This window comes from Alternaria conjuncta (assembly GCF_024043145.1).
Source record: "Alternaria conjuncta strain BMP 0040 chromosome Unknown scaffold_1, whole genome shotgun sequence".
Taxonomy (NCBI): Eukaryota; Fungi; Ascomycota; class Dothideomycetes; order Pleosporales; family Pleosporaceae; genus Alternaria; species Alternaria conjuncta.
Genome location: NW_026250090.1, coordinates 2,778,030 through 2,793,736, shown reverse-complemented (window position 1 = coordinate 2,793,736; position 15,707 = coordinate 2,778,030). Strand labels below are relative to the sequence as shown.

Below are 15,707 nucleotides of genomic sequence, written 5' to 3'. Positions count from 1 at the left end.
CACGGCAATGCAGCAGTGTAGTGGCGGCTGAGCCACACTCTTCTCCATACTACGAGCATCTCCTACGGCTACGGCCGAATTACACGCATGCAACGCGTGTTCGTGAGGCAAAATGCTTTTCTGCCCAAGAGGCCAACCAAGAGTAAGCTGGGCTCGAAGAGGCTGGGTTGTAGTGCATTCCGCCCACAAATTCGTCACCGTCTGCTGGCATTCTGCTCGGGAGATATATGGGAGCAGGTGTGCTGCTACTGCGTGGTCGCATGCTATTCATCAACCGTAGTGCTCTGGCTCCACCTAACCCGACTCACCGCCTCAATATCTGTCTCCCAACCCGGCAACGTGACCCAGCTACGAGGCCAGCAGACCCTCTAGTTCCGGCCAGCCTTCCACAAGCACCGTGATTGTCGCAGTACATAGCGGTCGCTGCTGCCGCAAACTCGAGGCCTGCAGTGCAGCAAACGTCGTGTCTGTACCAACCCAATATTTCGCGCACTCCACTCCAACACCTCGACTCCAACCTGCATCCATCTAAAACATACTCGACCGCCTTCGAAACGCGATTCGCATCACGGCTCTATTGGCTGTCAATTTCGCACGCCTAGAGGGCCCTGCGCTGCGTGCAAACCATTGGCTTGGACTTGAAACAGCCTATTCCTGGGGTCCTGCACCTCACCACTCGCAATCTTCCAGGCACCCCAAACGGGCCAAACAGCCGCTGGCCTGAGTCCGGCGTGGCGCGCTACGTAGCTGTTTCCTGTGCGTGAGCTCCATCCATTGGATCCCACACGCAGCCGCCGAACCACCACCCCAAAGGATCCGACCCTCGACTTGGAAACGCATCGCTACCCGCTCAAGGGGCCTGCGAAATAAGTATCACGCCGCCTGCCGTCGATACTTCTTCCTCACAGTCAGTCACCGGCTTCACTTCTCCATCCTCCCTTCTTTCCTCCTGTCATCCTAGCGGTGCAGGTGCCATTCTCCACACTCCGGCAGTGATTCGCGCTCCACCACCGACTTTCCCTCCGACTTCCCAGACTGGCAGCGCCATCTCCCGTAAAATTTCAATCGCTTTGCACCTTCCGACTGGACTCGGACTCTTCACCTTCACCTTAATAATTGTTGCCTTGCCTACTCTGCCGACTCAACCTCGTCGTCAGCCACGCAGCCTCGGACTCCCGCTTACCATCGTTCAGACCGGAATTCCGACTACGCCTCACTACAGGGCATACACGGCATCCACATACAGTTCGACATTCACTTAAGACTTCACATCACCTTCGGGACTACTACTCCATCAACATCATGCCTTACTCACCAAACCTCGTCGCCGAGAACACGGCTGCCCTGGATCACTTCATCCAGCTCCCGGTGTCACATGACATGATCTCGTACCTTGCACAGAAGGCCACACAAGTCATTCGCTGCGAACCCTCAATCAACAAGAACCTCCCTCCTACCCCACCAGCATCGCCACCTCAGCATGCTGCCTCCAACATCCGCGAGCCTGCCCTGCCATCAGTAGAGGAGTTCATCACATCCATCGTCGAGAGGTCACATGTCCAGACTGCCACCCTCATGACCTCGCTCGTCTACCTCAGCAGGTTACGGTCGCGCCTTCCTCCCGTTGCCAAGGGCATGCGATGCACCGTCCACCGCATCTTCCTCGCCTCCCTCATCCTTGCGGCTAAGAACCTCAACGACTCCTCGCCCAAGAACAAGCACTGGGCCAGGTACAGCGCTGTTCGCGGCTACGAGAACTTTGGCTTCTCCCTCACCGAGGTCAACCTCATGGAGAAGCAGCTTCTGTTCCTCCTTGACTGGGATCTCCGCATCAGCACCGAGGACCTCCACTACCACCTCGAGCCCTTCCTAGCGCCCATCCGCGTCTGGCAATCTCGCCAGGCCGAGAAGGCCAGGCTCGCAGAGAAGGAGAAGGAGCTTGCCCGCCAACAATACCAGCTCACCGCCGAGAACCTCTCGCGCTCAGTTCACCCATATGCGTCGCAATCCTCCCTGTCTTCATATGCTCCTCGATCCCAGAGGGGACCACGCTACATCCCATCCTCCCGCGCACCATCGCGCACCCCATCTCTATCACCACCCACCCGAAGCTCCTCGGTCTCCACCTCTTCCGAATCACCCGTCAGCCTTCACGACGAGCCTTCAGAAGCGATCCTCCAGCGCTACGACGCAGACCAGGGCGCCAACGTTGTATATATCAATGGCCCTCACTCGTACGTCCCCAAGCAGCAACACGCACTCCCGCTGTACGACACCCAGCCCTCGAAGAAGGTCAAGACCTCTGCGGGCGGCATCTTCAGCAGGATGTTCGGCCAGACCGGCGCCTATGCCGGCCGCCAGACTACCTATTAATGCCATTCGGTACCCCACCACCCTCGCTTCAACAGCCTAACGACTTTCCTTATTGTTCCCCAATGACATGATCTGATGAAAAGATGCTCACTGGATGGACATCTCTTCGCCCATCTCGTCATCTCTTCTTGCATTGGCCGGCGTTATAACACAATCTCAGCATTTGCATAGCACAGCATTGTACCGGCGTTGGGATATCATCAATCAGTTCGGAATCTTGAATCGCATCTATATTGCGATTCTCGGCGCGACCGCCTCATAGTAGTTTAGCTTTTTCATAGCTTTCTCACAGCCCACAAATAACTATATACCGCGGGTCCTCTGACTTGTCAGATGTCTTTGCGAGTAATGGGAAAAAGGAAAAATAAAACATTTTGTTCAAAACACAATTCTTCCGTCTCGTGTTGTTTCCGTCTCCGTCTCGGAAAGTATATTCTTGGCAACGGGCGTTCTCCTCTGTCAGTGTGATTGAATGACTCTCCCTCCCGTGTATCCCTTCGCGGTTCGCAATTTCCGTAAATTGGGGTCTGACATGCGCGCTAGTGTGTGGGACGGGTATCTTATCTAGCTAGTGCGGACGGATTTCACTTACAGATAGGTCCATGGTTTGGTGGCGCACGCTCTTTCTTGACGCGATTCATCAATACGCGACTTTGTCCAATATTTCTCGCATCGCATGATGTTTCTCATGCCGCACCCAAACAGGGCGATCTAATCGCTGTGCGGTAATTTGGGCGATGCGGAAGATGAGCAAGACGGCATACAGGCAGCACAATAACTCAACTAGGCATAAAATCTTGTGTCCATACACATGCACAGCATGAAATACACCGGCCACTACTCCTACACAACTCGACAGTACAGCCACAACGCCATCCGAGGCCTCAGTAAAATGCACACTCGCCAACTCGCGATGCTATCCAGTCGTTCTGCCTTGTACGACACTTTCTGCGGGCCGCATGCGCAGCCACAATAGGCTGACCACCTGGCCGACCACACATGACACTTTAAACGAACAACTGCACCTGTATACCTGCCACAGAGCCTCCGCAGCCAATATATCTCCAGCTGAACAATGAGTCTGAGAACGGCTGAATCGCGCCGGTCAAGCAAGAAGGGTGCCTCACAACCTCCATGCACCCTCGTCATGTTCGGATCCGAGTCCAATAAACCCCACCGGCATCATCATCAGCAAAACTGGGAATACGCCATGCGCATGTCCCACATCTAACCCGTAACCCGTAACCCGTAACCAGGACTGCAGAAATCTTTTACCTCGGCATCTCTCTTATCTAAGCTATCCCTAAACTATCCCTTGATGTAGAATCCACAAAATGCCAGATAGCGATGGATGGCACGCACGGCAAAGATGGCAATATACGATATGCAGGAGTCAAGGAGCCTAGGGGGCCCGCGTAGATCAAACGGGTTCTGAGTGGCAGGAGAGATGCGCTAAGCTTGGTTTGGGTATGGTGGGGGGTTTCAGGTGGGTGGCTTGGCGGTAGGGTGTTTGGGTGTGGTTGGTTGGTTCGTCCAGCCGAGGAGGAGGGAGGGGAGTTGTGAAGGTCGGTATTTGTTGGAATTTGGGATTGGTGAGTTGGTGGGTTAAATGGATCCCGTTGACGCATTTTTGATGCGCATGCAATTGCGCGTTGGGAGCTGGAGGTGGGAACTAGGGATTGTAGGTGGTGATGTCATCGACGGTCGTGATCGGGTGGGTCTCAGTGTGCGACGCGGTCGCGTTATATGTTATGCACGATACTCTTCATCCTCCTCGTTATACTCGAGCTCACGCGTTCCAGCTTATTGGTCAGTCAGCGACGTGCTCCAATTTTTTTGCGATGCGTCAGATGAACCGTTCACCGGGTTTCAATGGCGCAACACCTTGCGGCTCCCAGAGCTAGGTACCTGGGACACTTCATCCACGATACCCAGGCATCTTCGGCAGTCAACGTCCGACGCTCAGTTAGCAGAAGTCCTATACCGTTCAGTGCATACGAAACTGCACAATGCTTTAAGGCCTACATTCATGCTGCGTTCCTCCATCGAGTAACACGCATTACCTGCCAACCCGACAAGAGCAACACAAGAGCGCAACAAGGAGAACCCGTCGTCCTTCAGCAAGACATCTGCACAATAACAATATCTAGTCCTTGTATAAGATCATGCACATCATCAGAATTATGTGAAGACTTACCGCATGCAGCCACGATCACAGTGGATCCTTCGTCTCAGGCATGAAATCTCGCCGCACCTGATACAACAACTGTCAACACTTGCCTGGTAACACGGGTAGCCTGGCATGCCAATGCCCAAACACTCAACCACCGTCTAAGATGGCCAACATGAGGATTCCTTTCGCTTTTGCCATCTTCGTCGCTCGTTCTTCATCCCCCTTGAAGGTTTTCCGTTCTTTTCGTAACCGCTGGCCGGTCCCTTTTTCGCTCGTTTCTTATAATCTTTTGTAATGGTTCGGCAATTCACCTTCTTACCGGGAGATCGGAGGGATACGGGGGATGATGGCAGGACGGTGCGGTATAGCCATTGGGGACGGTATAATACTTTCTACGGACTTTCCTTTACGACGACGCTTTCGACTGTGCTTTTGCTGGCGCAACTCAACGAATGCAGGGTTACGGGTCAGCTCTTTACTCTTGCGAATAGGTTTCCAGGTTCCGCTGCGTTGGTCGTACAGCTTCTCGCTGCTTTCTTTGGACTTTTGCATCTCGCGGTTATCTGCAAGCTCATCAACTACGCGCTTCGATTGCGGCTCAACAAGGTCAGCGTATCCCTGGATGTGTTGCGCACTTGGGTGGATATGAGCATCATGCGCGTGGACTGGGACTTGCCTCTACGGTTCTTCTTTCCCTCCGTATTCGTTGTTCTTCTCAGCCTTGTGCCTGCGGCGCTCTGGGCTGGTTCAATGACACCATCGGTATCGCGGACGGTGGATAGCGGCATGCTTTTGATCCCAAGCTACGAGAACGTATCGATGATCAAAGAGTATCCGATGATGATTGGCAGTTCGGGACCGTCGCTGCGCACGCAAAAGGGCTTCTTCACGTATTCGGTTGGCCAGCAACAGAGTAGTCAGCTTCTGGCATCAGCTGCCCAGGCGTCTTCTTTGGGTGGAGGGCCCCATGTCCATCGCAAACTCGACAACACTCAGTTCAGCTACCGAGGTCGTTCATATGGCGTCGGAGCATCTATCGGACTCATGGACCAAGGAATCAGGTCGAACAGCCAGGTTGCGGGATACATCTACCAAGAGGAGGGCTACCTGGCAAACGTCACCTGCACGTACAACGCAACTTCCAACTTCACTCTTTCCGGACCAGTCAACGAATGGATCTATGCGGCTTCTGGCAACCTGCCAGACAGCGAAGAAGGCCCGGAATACTCAAACTACATCGGTCACGACGGCAAAGCCATCGTGGCGATGGGCGTAGCGTACAGCGACCGTTCACCTCGCCGCTACCTCGCCATCGCTGCTGGTTCAGCCTATTCCTTCCTCAATACCACGCAATGCGAATTCGACTTCACACCCACCCTCTTCAATGTCACCGTCGACGTCGGTAATCTCAACATCACCGTCAAGCCCGTGCGCACCATGCCCGATTTCAATCCTCAGCGAAACGTCACGCGCACGGTTGTGCGGCAGTTCGAGCTCATGTCTAACGACATGACGAATCTGTATGTTTCGCTGCTTGGCGAAGCGTTCAATTCTAGTATCGCGGCATACAAGATGTCAGAGACTTTCAATAATCGGACGTTCACTGAAGAGGAAGCAACACTGGCGGGTCTCACGAATAGCATGGTTGCCATGGCTGATGATATGCTGGTTGCGTATGCGTCTGCGCAGTTAATGGTTGGGCGCATGTTCACTCAGCAACCAGCCAAAGTCTATGTCTACGCGCTGCAGTTTGGTCAGCCGAGTTACATCTACGCTATTTTCACGCTCAACCTCGTTATCATCCTCGCTGTTGTGTTTGAGGCTGTGCGCACCGCAGCGTGGTCTGCGCTTGGCCGCTTCAACTATCTCGATCCACGTGATCTCATCGTCGCTGCATCTAGAGGTGGAGGCGATATTGCAGCCGCAGCCGACGACATCATGGAGCGGAGAGAAGGGAGGAGGATGAAGCACATCTGGCTATTAAGCGATCCCGACGGCGGCAACGGGTCCCTCATCGTCAACCTACGGGGCGACCAAGACGGACACGTCAAGATTGAAGTGGGCGCTGGACAGTGCAACAGAGACACAGAGAGCGCCTACCCGCCAGACGAGAAGAGCATGTATGTGAAACATGGCGCTGAGACAGAGCGGGGGCCGTTGACACCCAAGACACCTATGAAGATGAAGGTTGGCATTTTCGGGTCAAAGCAATAGAAGACATGGGCTTAAGACATTGCTCGGTGTTCGGCGCTTGGTGCGCTTTGTGGAAGTGGGTGAAAGAAGATGCGTAGATCAGTTAATGAGACTTTGTTGAGACTTTGTGGTTTGGTCAGATGATGAGCATGTGTGGGCTGGAGTGAGTGACATTGGAACGTGACGAAGGAGGGTATGTGAGGAAGTTTGGGCCAGGGGATGGGGGATATAAGAGGATGAGGAAGTTCGTGATGAGTGGACATCAATACAGCATCACATCTTCACATCATCACTACCATCTCACAACACCATCACAACAGCATTCCAACCCTTCTCATCATCAAACCACCAACAACCACCCCAATCATCTCCCCAAAAATGTCATACCCACGCGTCACCCTCACCGCTACCCCCTCCCGCGGCCGCGGCGAGCTCGTCGCAAAACTCAACTGGTTCTTCCGGACGGCCCAGAACGACACCACATTCTCCCCCCACGAATTCGACGCCTGGTTCCTCACTCTCACCGTCGAAGACCGCGCAACCGTTCACGAAATCCTCCAACCGCTGCAGCAAAACTGGCCTAGTCAAGTTGAATACCCCAATGTTATTGCGCTGGTGCACTGGCTGCGTGAGCACCGTGCTGAGTACCATGCGGAGCGGGTTGCAGAGCGAGCTGCTGCCGTTGCGAATGGCGCCGCGGAGCAGGAGGTAGATAGGGTGAATGGGAATTTGGGGGATGTGGAAGAGAAGGTTAGACGGATTGAGGAGACTTTGAAGATGATGCAACAGGCTTCGGGAGCTCCTCAGGAAGAAGCGGCAGCTGCGCCTACGGTACCTGAGCCTGAGCCACCCGTTCCTGAACCCACCAGCCCTGGAGGTATCGACGAGGAGCCGCAGCCCATTCATCCTCGCCCATATCCTGTTGATGGAATGGATGTCCTGGCCGTTCTCGTCATGGTCTTGGCTCCGGCATGCTTGGTACGTCTCCTGATGATCTTGTTCCTGTTCTCGGTTCTACGACAGGCCTCTAATGGTACGCGACGTCTCTAGATCGGTGTAGCATTGCACCGACGCTGGTTCCGGTAGTTTCTGGACTACGGAGTTTGGGATAGAACTGCTTTGAGGATTTGATTGGAGTTTGCGTGGTTTCTTGGTTTCTTTTCTTTGCAAACACTCGCTGGTAGACTGACTGACTGGGTTTCGTTGTTGTCTTTCATTCAGAGGCGTTCTCGTGGTTTCTTGTGGTTTTTTTGTCTTTGCAAACATGTCTTGGTAGGCGTTGTTGGAGTTGGGTGCGTTCTTTCTTGTAGTTGCAAACGTAGACAATAGACAAACCGGAGAGATTCGGGATATAAACGAGCTACTTCCTGTGTATGAGTGAGTCTTCATCCGATAACATCATCCATCATACAAGAACAACTTACAACAACCATCAATCTCAACAACACAAAACCAACAATGTCCAACAACAACAACAACACCACCCCCGCCAGCGACGCCACCATGGCCGAGCGTCTAGCCTACTACGAGAAGTCCTGCAAGCGAGCCGAGAAGCGCATCGAGAAGAAGAAAGCCCTCGTCGCCAAGTTGGAGGAGGAATATGCGGCTCTTCTAGAGCAGCTCACCGAAGCCAGGCTTGCACCGAAACTAGACATGGAGCGCATCGAAGTCCTGGATGCGGCGATCAAAGCGAACAATGCAGAGCTTGAGACTGAGGCTGGGCGACACGAGCAACTGTGCGAGGACTATCAGAAGCTTATCGACATGAAGAACGGGTCGGAGGCGGAGTTCATCGCTCGTGTTGCGGAGTATATGGATAAGGAGGCGGAGCGTGACGGTGGCGATGGTGAAGATGGAGAAGGACAGGGAGAGGACGAGGCTGCCTAGGTCGAGCCAAGAGGCGCGAGGGATGGAGATAGGGTCTGGTGGTCGATGTAGTAGCCTAGAGTAGCTCATCGTCGCTCTCTCATCGAGATCAGAGGCCGACTTTGTGCTTGCGCAAGGCTTTTCCTTAGAAAATACATGTCTTGACATGAAACTTATGGGGTCATTCGCAAAGTGAACGTGATGCAACCTCATCATTCTGAAATGAACATGAGCATGTTGAAAGCCAAGTATCGCATTGAGAAGAATAATCGGCGTTGAAAGGCAAATAAAAGTACAAACGGTAAGTTATGCGAACGCAAAGGGCATGAGGTGAAAGCAAAAAGAGAACCAACGATAACAACGATAACAACGATCACGCTCCCCAGTCCACCATGTCGCTAGTTGTTCCCAAGCTTCAGGTACTCTCGTCGAGGACCTGGTCGCAGACGGCGCGGTGCTTGATGAAGAAGACATCCAGGCCCAACTTGGCCTTGGTGCCTGAAGTGAGAAGAGCCTGGATATTGTCGCATGTTTCAGGGTGGTGCGCACAAAGATCAGCAATGCAGATTGCCAGCTGACCTGTATCCATCTTGAAAACAGAGTAAGCATCGCAGGTATGAGGCATAGTCTCGGTGACCCATTCTTCGTAACTCTCATTGTTGATCGTTAGAATGGCATGGAGTAGGTCGGCTGCGTCGTTGCAGCTGACTCCGGGGATCTCCGGGTCGCACAGGGAATACAGGCAGATCCTTTGATCCTCAGGAATGAAGGCGAAGGATTCGAAATCCGTCGGGAGAGATGGGTCGCTCGCGTGCATTGGCGCCGCGATAGCTCCTGCGCAGTAGCAAGTATCGTTGAAGTGACCGCAGAAGTCGCAGTCAGGTTCGCACTCGCATGTGGGGGCCCGGGAGATCACCGGAGCATCGATGGCTGGGTAGACTTTCTTCATCTCCTCCATAACCTCCTCGCATGGGAAGCCCATCAGGAGTGAAGCATTCACGGGGTCGCAGACTGTGGGGTATATGGCACGAGCATACGACTCTAGTGCCGATTCATCACAATCGTCGACTCCAGTGTGGTACCTCCGGACGATGTTGCACAGTGTAGGGATTACTGAGTGATGCGGGGTTGGTAGGCGTGTTGGCTCAATGTCGTCTGGTGTGTTGCGAGCTGCAGGGACGCGACGTCTTGCCGGGTAAATGACCCTGGCTAGGCATGGGCTGTTTCCTGGTTTTCGTGGCTTCTTGCAATCTGGGCAGTCTGTTTCGCGAGGTGCAGGCGCAGGTGGTGTGAAAAAGCCCCCGCGCGACGTGGTGGACGTGGTGTCCGATGGTGCTGGCCTGTGCGGAATTGCTGGTCCTGATGCGGTACTCGCTGGCCTGGGCGGAAGAATCACTGACGATGTGGACGGCGCCGGTATGAAACCGGGGGTCGGTTCTTCGGAGAACTCAGCGGTCATGCCCATGGTATACGTGAACTTCATGGTATGGACCTCCCGCGATTCGGAACCGTCAGTGTCAGATCCGGAGTCGGAGTCGGTATCCTCTGCCACATGATCTGGAAGGTTGCCCGTGTGAACTTCAACGCTGTCTGCACCGTGGTGTGTAAGGCCAAAATATGGGTAGTCGTAGCACGACATGATATCGGCAAGAGACGTGGAATCTTTCAATGTAGTCACGCGTGGTGACGTATCGCAAAGGACAAGCTCAATGTTGTCTTTAGGGGTGCAAACATGTGTCTCAACCTTTGCGGAGCCGTAGAAGCTCTGGTGACAGCTGTGCAAGGCGATCTTGTTGTGGAAGGGGTTGCCTCGAATCGGGTCCAGGCCGACCCAGACCTTGTCTAAGGTGTCCAGGTCAATCGTGTAGGCGAAGTCCATCTCGTTGGCGCCCCTGTTGATACCTTCGAACTTGTCGGAGATCTTGATGGCAACACCAGGATTGAGGGGGGACCCAAAGTGCCATGGTTCTCGGTACTGACCATGAGGCTTGAGAGGGACGTTTTCGGTGAGTGAGCTGCTGAGCCACTGGGGTACAGACCAGATGTAGACCGTGTATGGGCAATGGTTGGTGACGATAGCTCCGGCCTGAGCCAGAGCCGCGAGTGCGAGGACGAAGAAGGCTTGTCCGAGCATTGTGTTGAAAGGGTTCGGTATGAGAGATGATGCAGTCAGCAGTAGCAGTAGAAAACACTGGAGAAGGGGTTGGAGAAGAAGAAGAGACTCGGGATGGGAGGTGGAGTTTATGAGCAGTCGAACGTGTGTTTACGTGTCGTCATAACGAACACAAGAAGTTGTAACATCGCCCGTTGCTGCCATAAGTTGGAAAGATTTGGGGAGGTGCGCCGGATGCGTTGGGAGGTAGCTCATGCATTTCGTGAGATCTTCCAAGCCTATTGCTACCCTAGCTTCCTGTTAGACCCCCAGAAATATCGGTGCGTAGTCATTTGGAGATGCTCCAGCTGCCGTAGCCGATTCGTAGATGCTAGCAACGTGTGGAACCATTCTTCGAGGTCCATGGTGCTTGCTCATGTAGCTGGAAGGGCGATCACGATCTCGCAAGATCGCTTTCCTGGCGCAGCAGGCCCAATTCGGGAATCGCCTTCTCCTTACCAGTATGAACTGCCACCATGTCTCGAGAAGGAGAGCACGATCAATAACTACAGTCGGTTAAAGGGAAGCCCCGGGGCCGGTCTCTGGTGATCAGGAGATGAAGCGCGTCGCACGGCGGTGATACTTCCCCACCTGTGCGTGCTTTGGCACAAGGAGACTTCAGCATCGCGTTATCACCACAGAAAGAGTCGCATAGGCCGCCATGCACGATGGGTGATTTGTTGTTGAACTCCATGGTGGTGGTTGTATTGTGGGTTTAGGGTTGGTGTGGACAGATGCGCACGGCGAGGGAAGTCGCTTACTCAGCCCCTCACTCGCAGCTTGAAGCACTCTGGCTAGCGTCCTGGAGACCTGAGGCGCGAATGAAACACTGCAAACCTCAGCATCAGCGACAGTACAATAAGAACAGAATGGCCCCGTATACTGTTTGCGCAAGTTGCGCATTCTCACACATCTCACTTTTCGCTCCTGGGTAGCATTGTCGCCGTAATAGATACTTTCAACGCCCGATTCGCGTCCAAGCCTCAACTACGCGCCGACACGCCCCACCATCCTCCATGATTCAACAATCTTCCTGTATTGACATGCCCGCCATGTCTTCCTCAATCAGAGAGGTACCTGTGCAGCTACCCAAGAGCTTCGACCGACCCGACGAGCCATGGCACCACTACATCAATGTCGACCTGATATGGTACGTCCTCGGGTACACGGTCTTCCACCCATTCGTATCATGGGTCGTGGTATTGTGTCTGCGCGCGCAGTACACACCTTATGAGAACATCGAGATGCGCATTGCCATGGCTTGGGCTATGCTCATGACCGTCACCGGCATCTTCGGACTCATCAGCGACCGGATCGCATGGGGATCACCACGCGAGGTGGACCTAGAGGAAGAGGTCATTGTCATAACCGGCGGTGTTGACGGTCTCGGCGGACTGCTGGCAGAGACGTATGGAATGCGCAATGCCAATATCGCCGTCCTAGACATGAAGGAGGTCGATGAAGATGAGGCGGAAAACAAGGGCGTGGTTTACTACAAGTGCGACGTGAGCGACGCAAAGCAGGTTGAAGCTGCCGTAGCCAAGATTGTCGACGACGTGAGTATTCCTCTGCTAGAAGACTGTACTCTGCTAACGACTATAGCTCGGCGCTCCGACGATCTTGATCAACAATGCTGGTATGGTGCAGACCAAGTCAATCCTCGACTCAACCGCTGAAGATGTGGAACGGTATGTATACTCTGGAATCCTTATTGACATCTTCTGACACCTCAACAGCACCTTCCGCGTCAACACCCTGTCACAGTTCACCACCCTCCGTACAATCCTCCCGCATATGCTGAAGGAAGGCCGCGGCACCATCGTAACCGTTTCCTCCGTCCTCGGCCACCTCGGTGCCGCCAACCTATCCGCATACACGGCTTCAAAAGCGGCCCTTCTGGCGCTGCACCACTCGCTTCGCGCGGAGCTTGCTCAAAACCCCGCTGCAAAGGACATCAAGACAATCCTCGTACAACCCGGTCAGATGGGCACAACCATGTTTGCAGGCCTCAAGACCCCAAGCAACTTCCTAGCGCCTGTGGTTACGCCTGCTGATATCGGAAAGGATATCATCAAGCTGATCGAGAGGGGTGAGAGCGGCGAGATTGCGCTTCCTCTATACTCGAAGTACATTCAGATCCTTGGTGTACTGCCTGTCGGCGTGAATCATCTTGTGCGGAAGTGGAGTGGCATGGACAAGGCTGTTGGAAAGATGGGTGAGCTGAGGCAGAGGCAGGCTCTAACAGAGAAGAAGTAATGGGCTTGCTAATACCCACGATCTATCGACCTACACACGCGGGTGGTCTCGGATTAATGTACAATACACGCTCTTGATCTATGCGACTTGACATTGTACGCGATATGACCTTTTCTCTTTAATAATTCTGCGATCACACATCACACAATATTCTGTTATCACGGCATGCGTTTGCATCATGGATCTATGCAAACCCTTACACCGGAACAACATGCCAGTGTTCACATGTGAACGATGGTTTGCGGGGACCACTAGCGCCGTAGGGCTGATCTTAGCGAGCGCTCGCACATCTCGACCCTGAAATCGCGACGACGACATCATCATCACCACAAGAAAATGTAAGAAGATACCGAGCTATTCTGTTTGGTCTAGCAAATTTGCATGCGACACATACTAATTGACTACCAGACTTCCTCTGCCTCAAACCAACACAATGGCCGACCAGAAAGCATCTAAGTACTACGCTGCCGAGGAGGAGGCGCAGATGAAGAAGGTATGCGCATTTCTCGCGATAAATTTTGAGCAGTAGAAAAGACACACAAATGTATATGTTGGAGTTGTCGCGAATATCAAGCTAACAACCCAATTCACAGGCGCGCAAGACAGCCCACCCCACCAAGTACCGCGAGTCGCTCGCCCCAGGAACCGTCCTGATCCTCCTCTCCGGCCGCTTCCGCGGTAAGCGCGTCGTGCTCCTGCGCCAGCTCGAACAAGGCGTCCTCCTCATCACCGGCCCCTTCAAGTCCAACGGCGTCCCCCTACGTCGCGTCAACCACCGCTACGTCATCGCGACTTCGACCGTCGTCGACATCGCCGGCCTGGACGAGGAAGTCGTCGCACGCGTGAGCAAGGACGAGTACTGGGCGCGTGAGAAGAAGGACGGCAAGGGCGAGGACGACTTCTTCAAGGACGGCGAGACACCTGCAAAGAAGGAGACGGATCCTCAGCGGATAGAAGACCAGAAGAAGGTGGATAAGGCGCTTATGGCTAATATCAAGAGGACTCCTGATTTAGAGTCTTACCTGGGTGCTAGCTTCGCCTTGAGGAGCAGCGATAGGCCGCATGAGATGGTCTTCTAGGCGTCGGCACGAGAACGGGGCGAGAACGGAGCGAGGACGAGACGAAAACGAGGCGGATATCTGCGGCAACGGTCCGACCGGGAACGACGGTTCGAACGAGGATGAGCACCCGGACGCCACGAGCGATACGGTACGATTTCATATGTAGATGAGATACCCATGAACCAAAATTCACAGCACCAACACACCATTGCCCGCAACTGCAGCTCTACGATGACTGGATTACAATTTTTCCTCCTTCGTGCTACCTCAATTTCAATCCTTACCTCCTGGCGTCATAAGTACTGCCTTGAGCATGCAAGGTTCTTTGGGGGCTATTTTTGATGGCCATGTGTGGCTATACACGTGGTACGTACCCCTCAATGGCAGTATGCAAGTCTACATACTACTTCTAAATCCTAGACAACCCCCTGTTACATTCCAGCTATGGTGCAGTACCCCTCCAAGAATCGACGAATGGGTGTGCGCACCGGGCACATCATGCGTCTTGATGGAGGGGTGTCGGTGATGTGCCAATGTGGCACGGCGGCTTTATTCATTGCCACATGAACTGCGATTTGGCAGGCCACTAGGCTGTGCTGCATTCTGTGGGAGATTGAGTAGGCGATTGGCAGGTGTCGACAAGGTTGCGATTTTGGTGTGCTACCAGCTGCAATTTGAACGAGGCGAAGTAGCTGTGCTGGCGAAAATCATCGCATGGGGGCTACGTCCAGTATAACAGCCTTGCTCAGGTTCCCCCCGTGGGCTTCACGACTCTCCGATCGACCTATCTTTGATCATGGCGCAACAACAAACACAAAAGCTTCTCAAGCATTCCGAAGAACCCCAGCCGATAGCATGGAAAACAGGCTTCTGGCGCCGTCTACCCTGGGCCGGTCACCTCGCCCTCATCGCTACACTAGTCGCATCCGCTTTCATGATCCAGATTCTGGTCACATCGGACGGTCAACCTATCGATTCTTGGACGTACCAACCCACCGTGTTGCTATCGATCACGTACACGCTCGCCAATCTCGCCCTACAGTACGCCCTAACACAAGCGATCACTGTCGCTTGGTGGGTTAAAGCACTTCGAGGTGATGCGAAGGTCAAGGACTTGCATCATATATGGGCGTTTGGACACGGCGTCAAGGACATCGTGTTCGCGGGACGTTCGTTTAACATGATCGCCCTGACGGCTTTGGTCGTAACGTTGGTGCCTATCAACGGTCCTTTGCTTCAACGAGCTTCTGTTATTGAACAAACACGCGGACTTCATACCGTGAATGCATCGATCAGCATACACAATACATCCTTCTCTGATTATACTGGATACATAACTGGACGTTTTCACGAAGTTAATAGACTTAGTGACCCGTTTACGCATGTCGTGAAGGAGCACAACAACCGCAATCCAATCAATATTACCGATTCCGGGTGTTCCGGGACGTGCAAAGGTATCATACCTGGGATGGGTTACGACGTTCAGTGTGTAAATGATACGAATATCTCTTACAACCTCACTCTCAACAATGAAAGCCATGCTGAGGCCCAAGCGTTCTTCACCAAATTCTCTTACTACGAGGAAGTGCCAAACCTCAAAATCATCAATTACACATCCATCATAAAACGCAAC

General features: G+C 53.4%; 7 protein-coding genes across 7 annotated transcripts; 6 read left to right on the top strand and 1 right to left on the bottom strand.

Annotated features, from left to right (window-relative positions):
• Positions 1-1,302: 1,302 nt before the first annotated feature.
• On the top strand, positions 1,303-2,373 carry J4E85_000971 (uncharacterized protein; the record flags this gene model as incomplete). Its single annotated transcript, XM_051465259.1, has 1 exon — positions 1,303-2,373. The coding sequence occupies one exon, from the start codon at positions 1,303-1,305 to the stop codon at positions 2,371-2,373; it is 1,071 nt and encodes a 356-aa protein (XP_051331780.1).
• A 2,467-nt stretch (positions 2,374-4,840) lies between these two features.
• Positions 4,841-6,760, top strand: J4E85_000970 (uncharacterized protein; the record flags this gene model as incomplete). The annotated part of the gene is made up of 1 exon (XM_051465258.1): positions 4,841-6,760. One exon carries the CDS (start codon positions 4,841-4,843, stop codon positions 6,758-6,760), a length of 1,920 nt encoding a protein of 639 aa, XP_051331779.1.
• A 357-nt stretch (positions 6,761-7,117) lies between these two features.
• Positions 7,118-7,789, top strand: J4E85_000969 (uncharacterized protein; the record flags this gene model as incomplete). Its single annotated transcript, XM_051465257.1, has 1 exon — positions 7,118-7,789. The coding sequence occupies one exon, from the start codon at positions 7,118-7,120 to the stop codon at positions 7,787-7,789; it is 672 nt and encodes a 223-aa protein (XP_051331778.1).
• A 408-nt stretch (positions 7,790-8,197) lies between these two features.
• On the top strand, positions 8,198-8,626 carry J4E85_000968 (uncharacterized protein; the record flags this gene model as incomplete). Its single annotated transcript, XM_051465256.1, has 1 exon — positions 8,198-8,626. One exon carries the CDS (start codon positions 8,198-8,200, stop codon positions 8,624-8,626), a length of 429 nt encoding a protein of 142 aa, XP_051331777.1.
• Positions 8,627-9,020: 394 nt separating this feature from the next.
• On the bottom strand, positions 9,021-10,739 carry J4E85_000967 (uncharacterized protein; the record flags this gene model as incomplete). Its single annotated transcript, XM_051465255.1, has 1 exon — positions 9,021-10,739. The coding sequence occupies one exon, from the start codon at positions 10,737-10,739 to the stop codon at positions 9,021-9,023; it is 1,719 nt and encodes a 572-aa protein (XP_051331776.1).
• Positions 10,740-11,773: 1,034 nt separating this feature from the next.
• J4E85_000966 (uncharacterized protein) lies at positions 11,774-13,013 on the top strand (the record flags this gene model as incomplete). Its single annotated transcript, XM_051465254.1, has 3 exons — positions 11,774-12,313; positions 12,360-12,445; positions 12,494-13,013. The coding sequence occupies 3 exons, from the start codon at positions 11,774-11,776 to the stop codon at positions 13,011-13,013; spliced, it is 1,146 nt and encodes a 381-aa protein (XP_051331775.1).
• Positions 13,014-13,446: 433 nt separating this feature from the next.
• Positions 13,447-14,092, top strand: J4E85_000965 (uncharacterized protein; the record flags this gene model as incomplete). Its single annotated transcript, XM_051465253.1, has 2 exons — positions 13,447-13,506; positions 13,607-14,092. 2 exons carry the CDS (start codon positions 13,447-13,449, stop codon positions 14,090-14,092), a joined length of 546 nt encoding a protein of 181 aa, XP_051331774.1.
• Between the last annotated feature and the right edge of the window lie 1,615 nt (positions 14,093-15,707).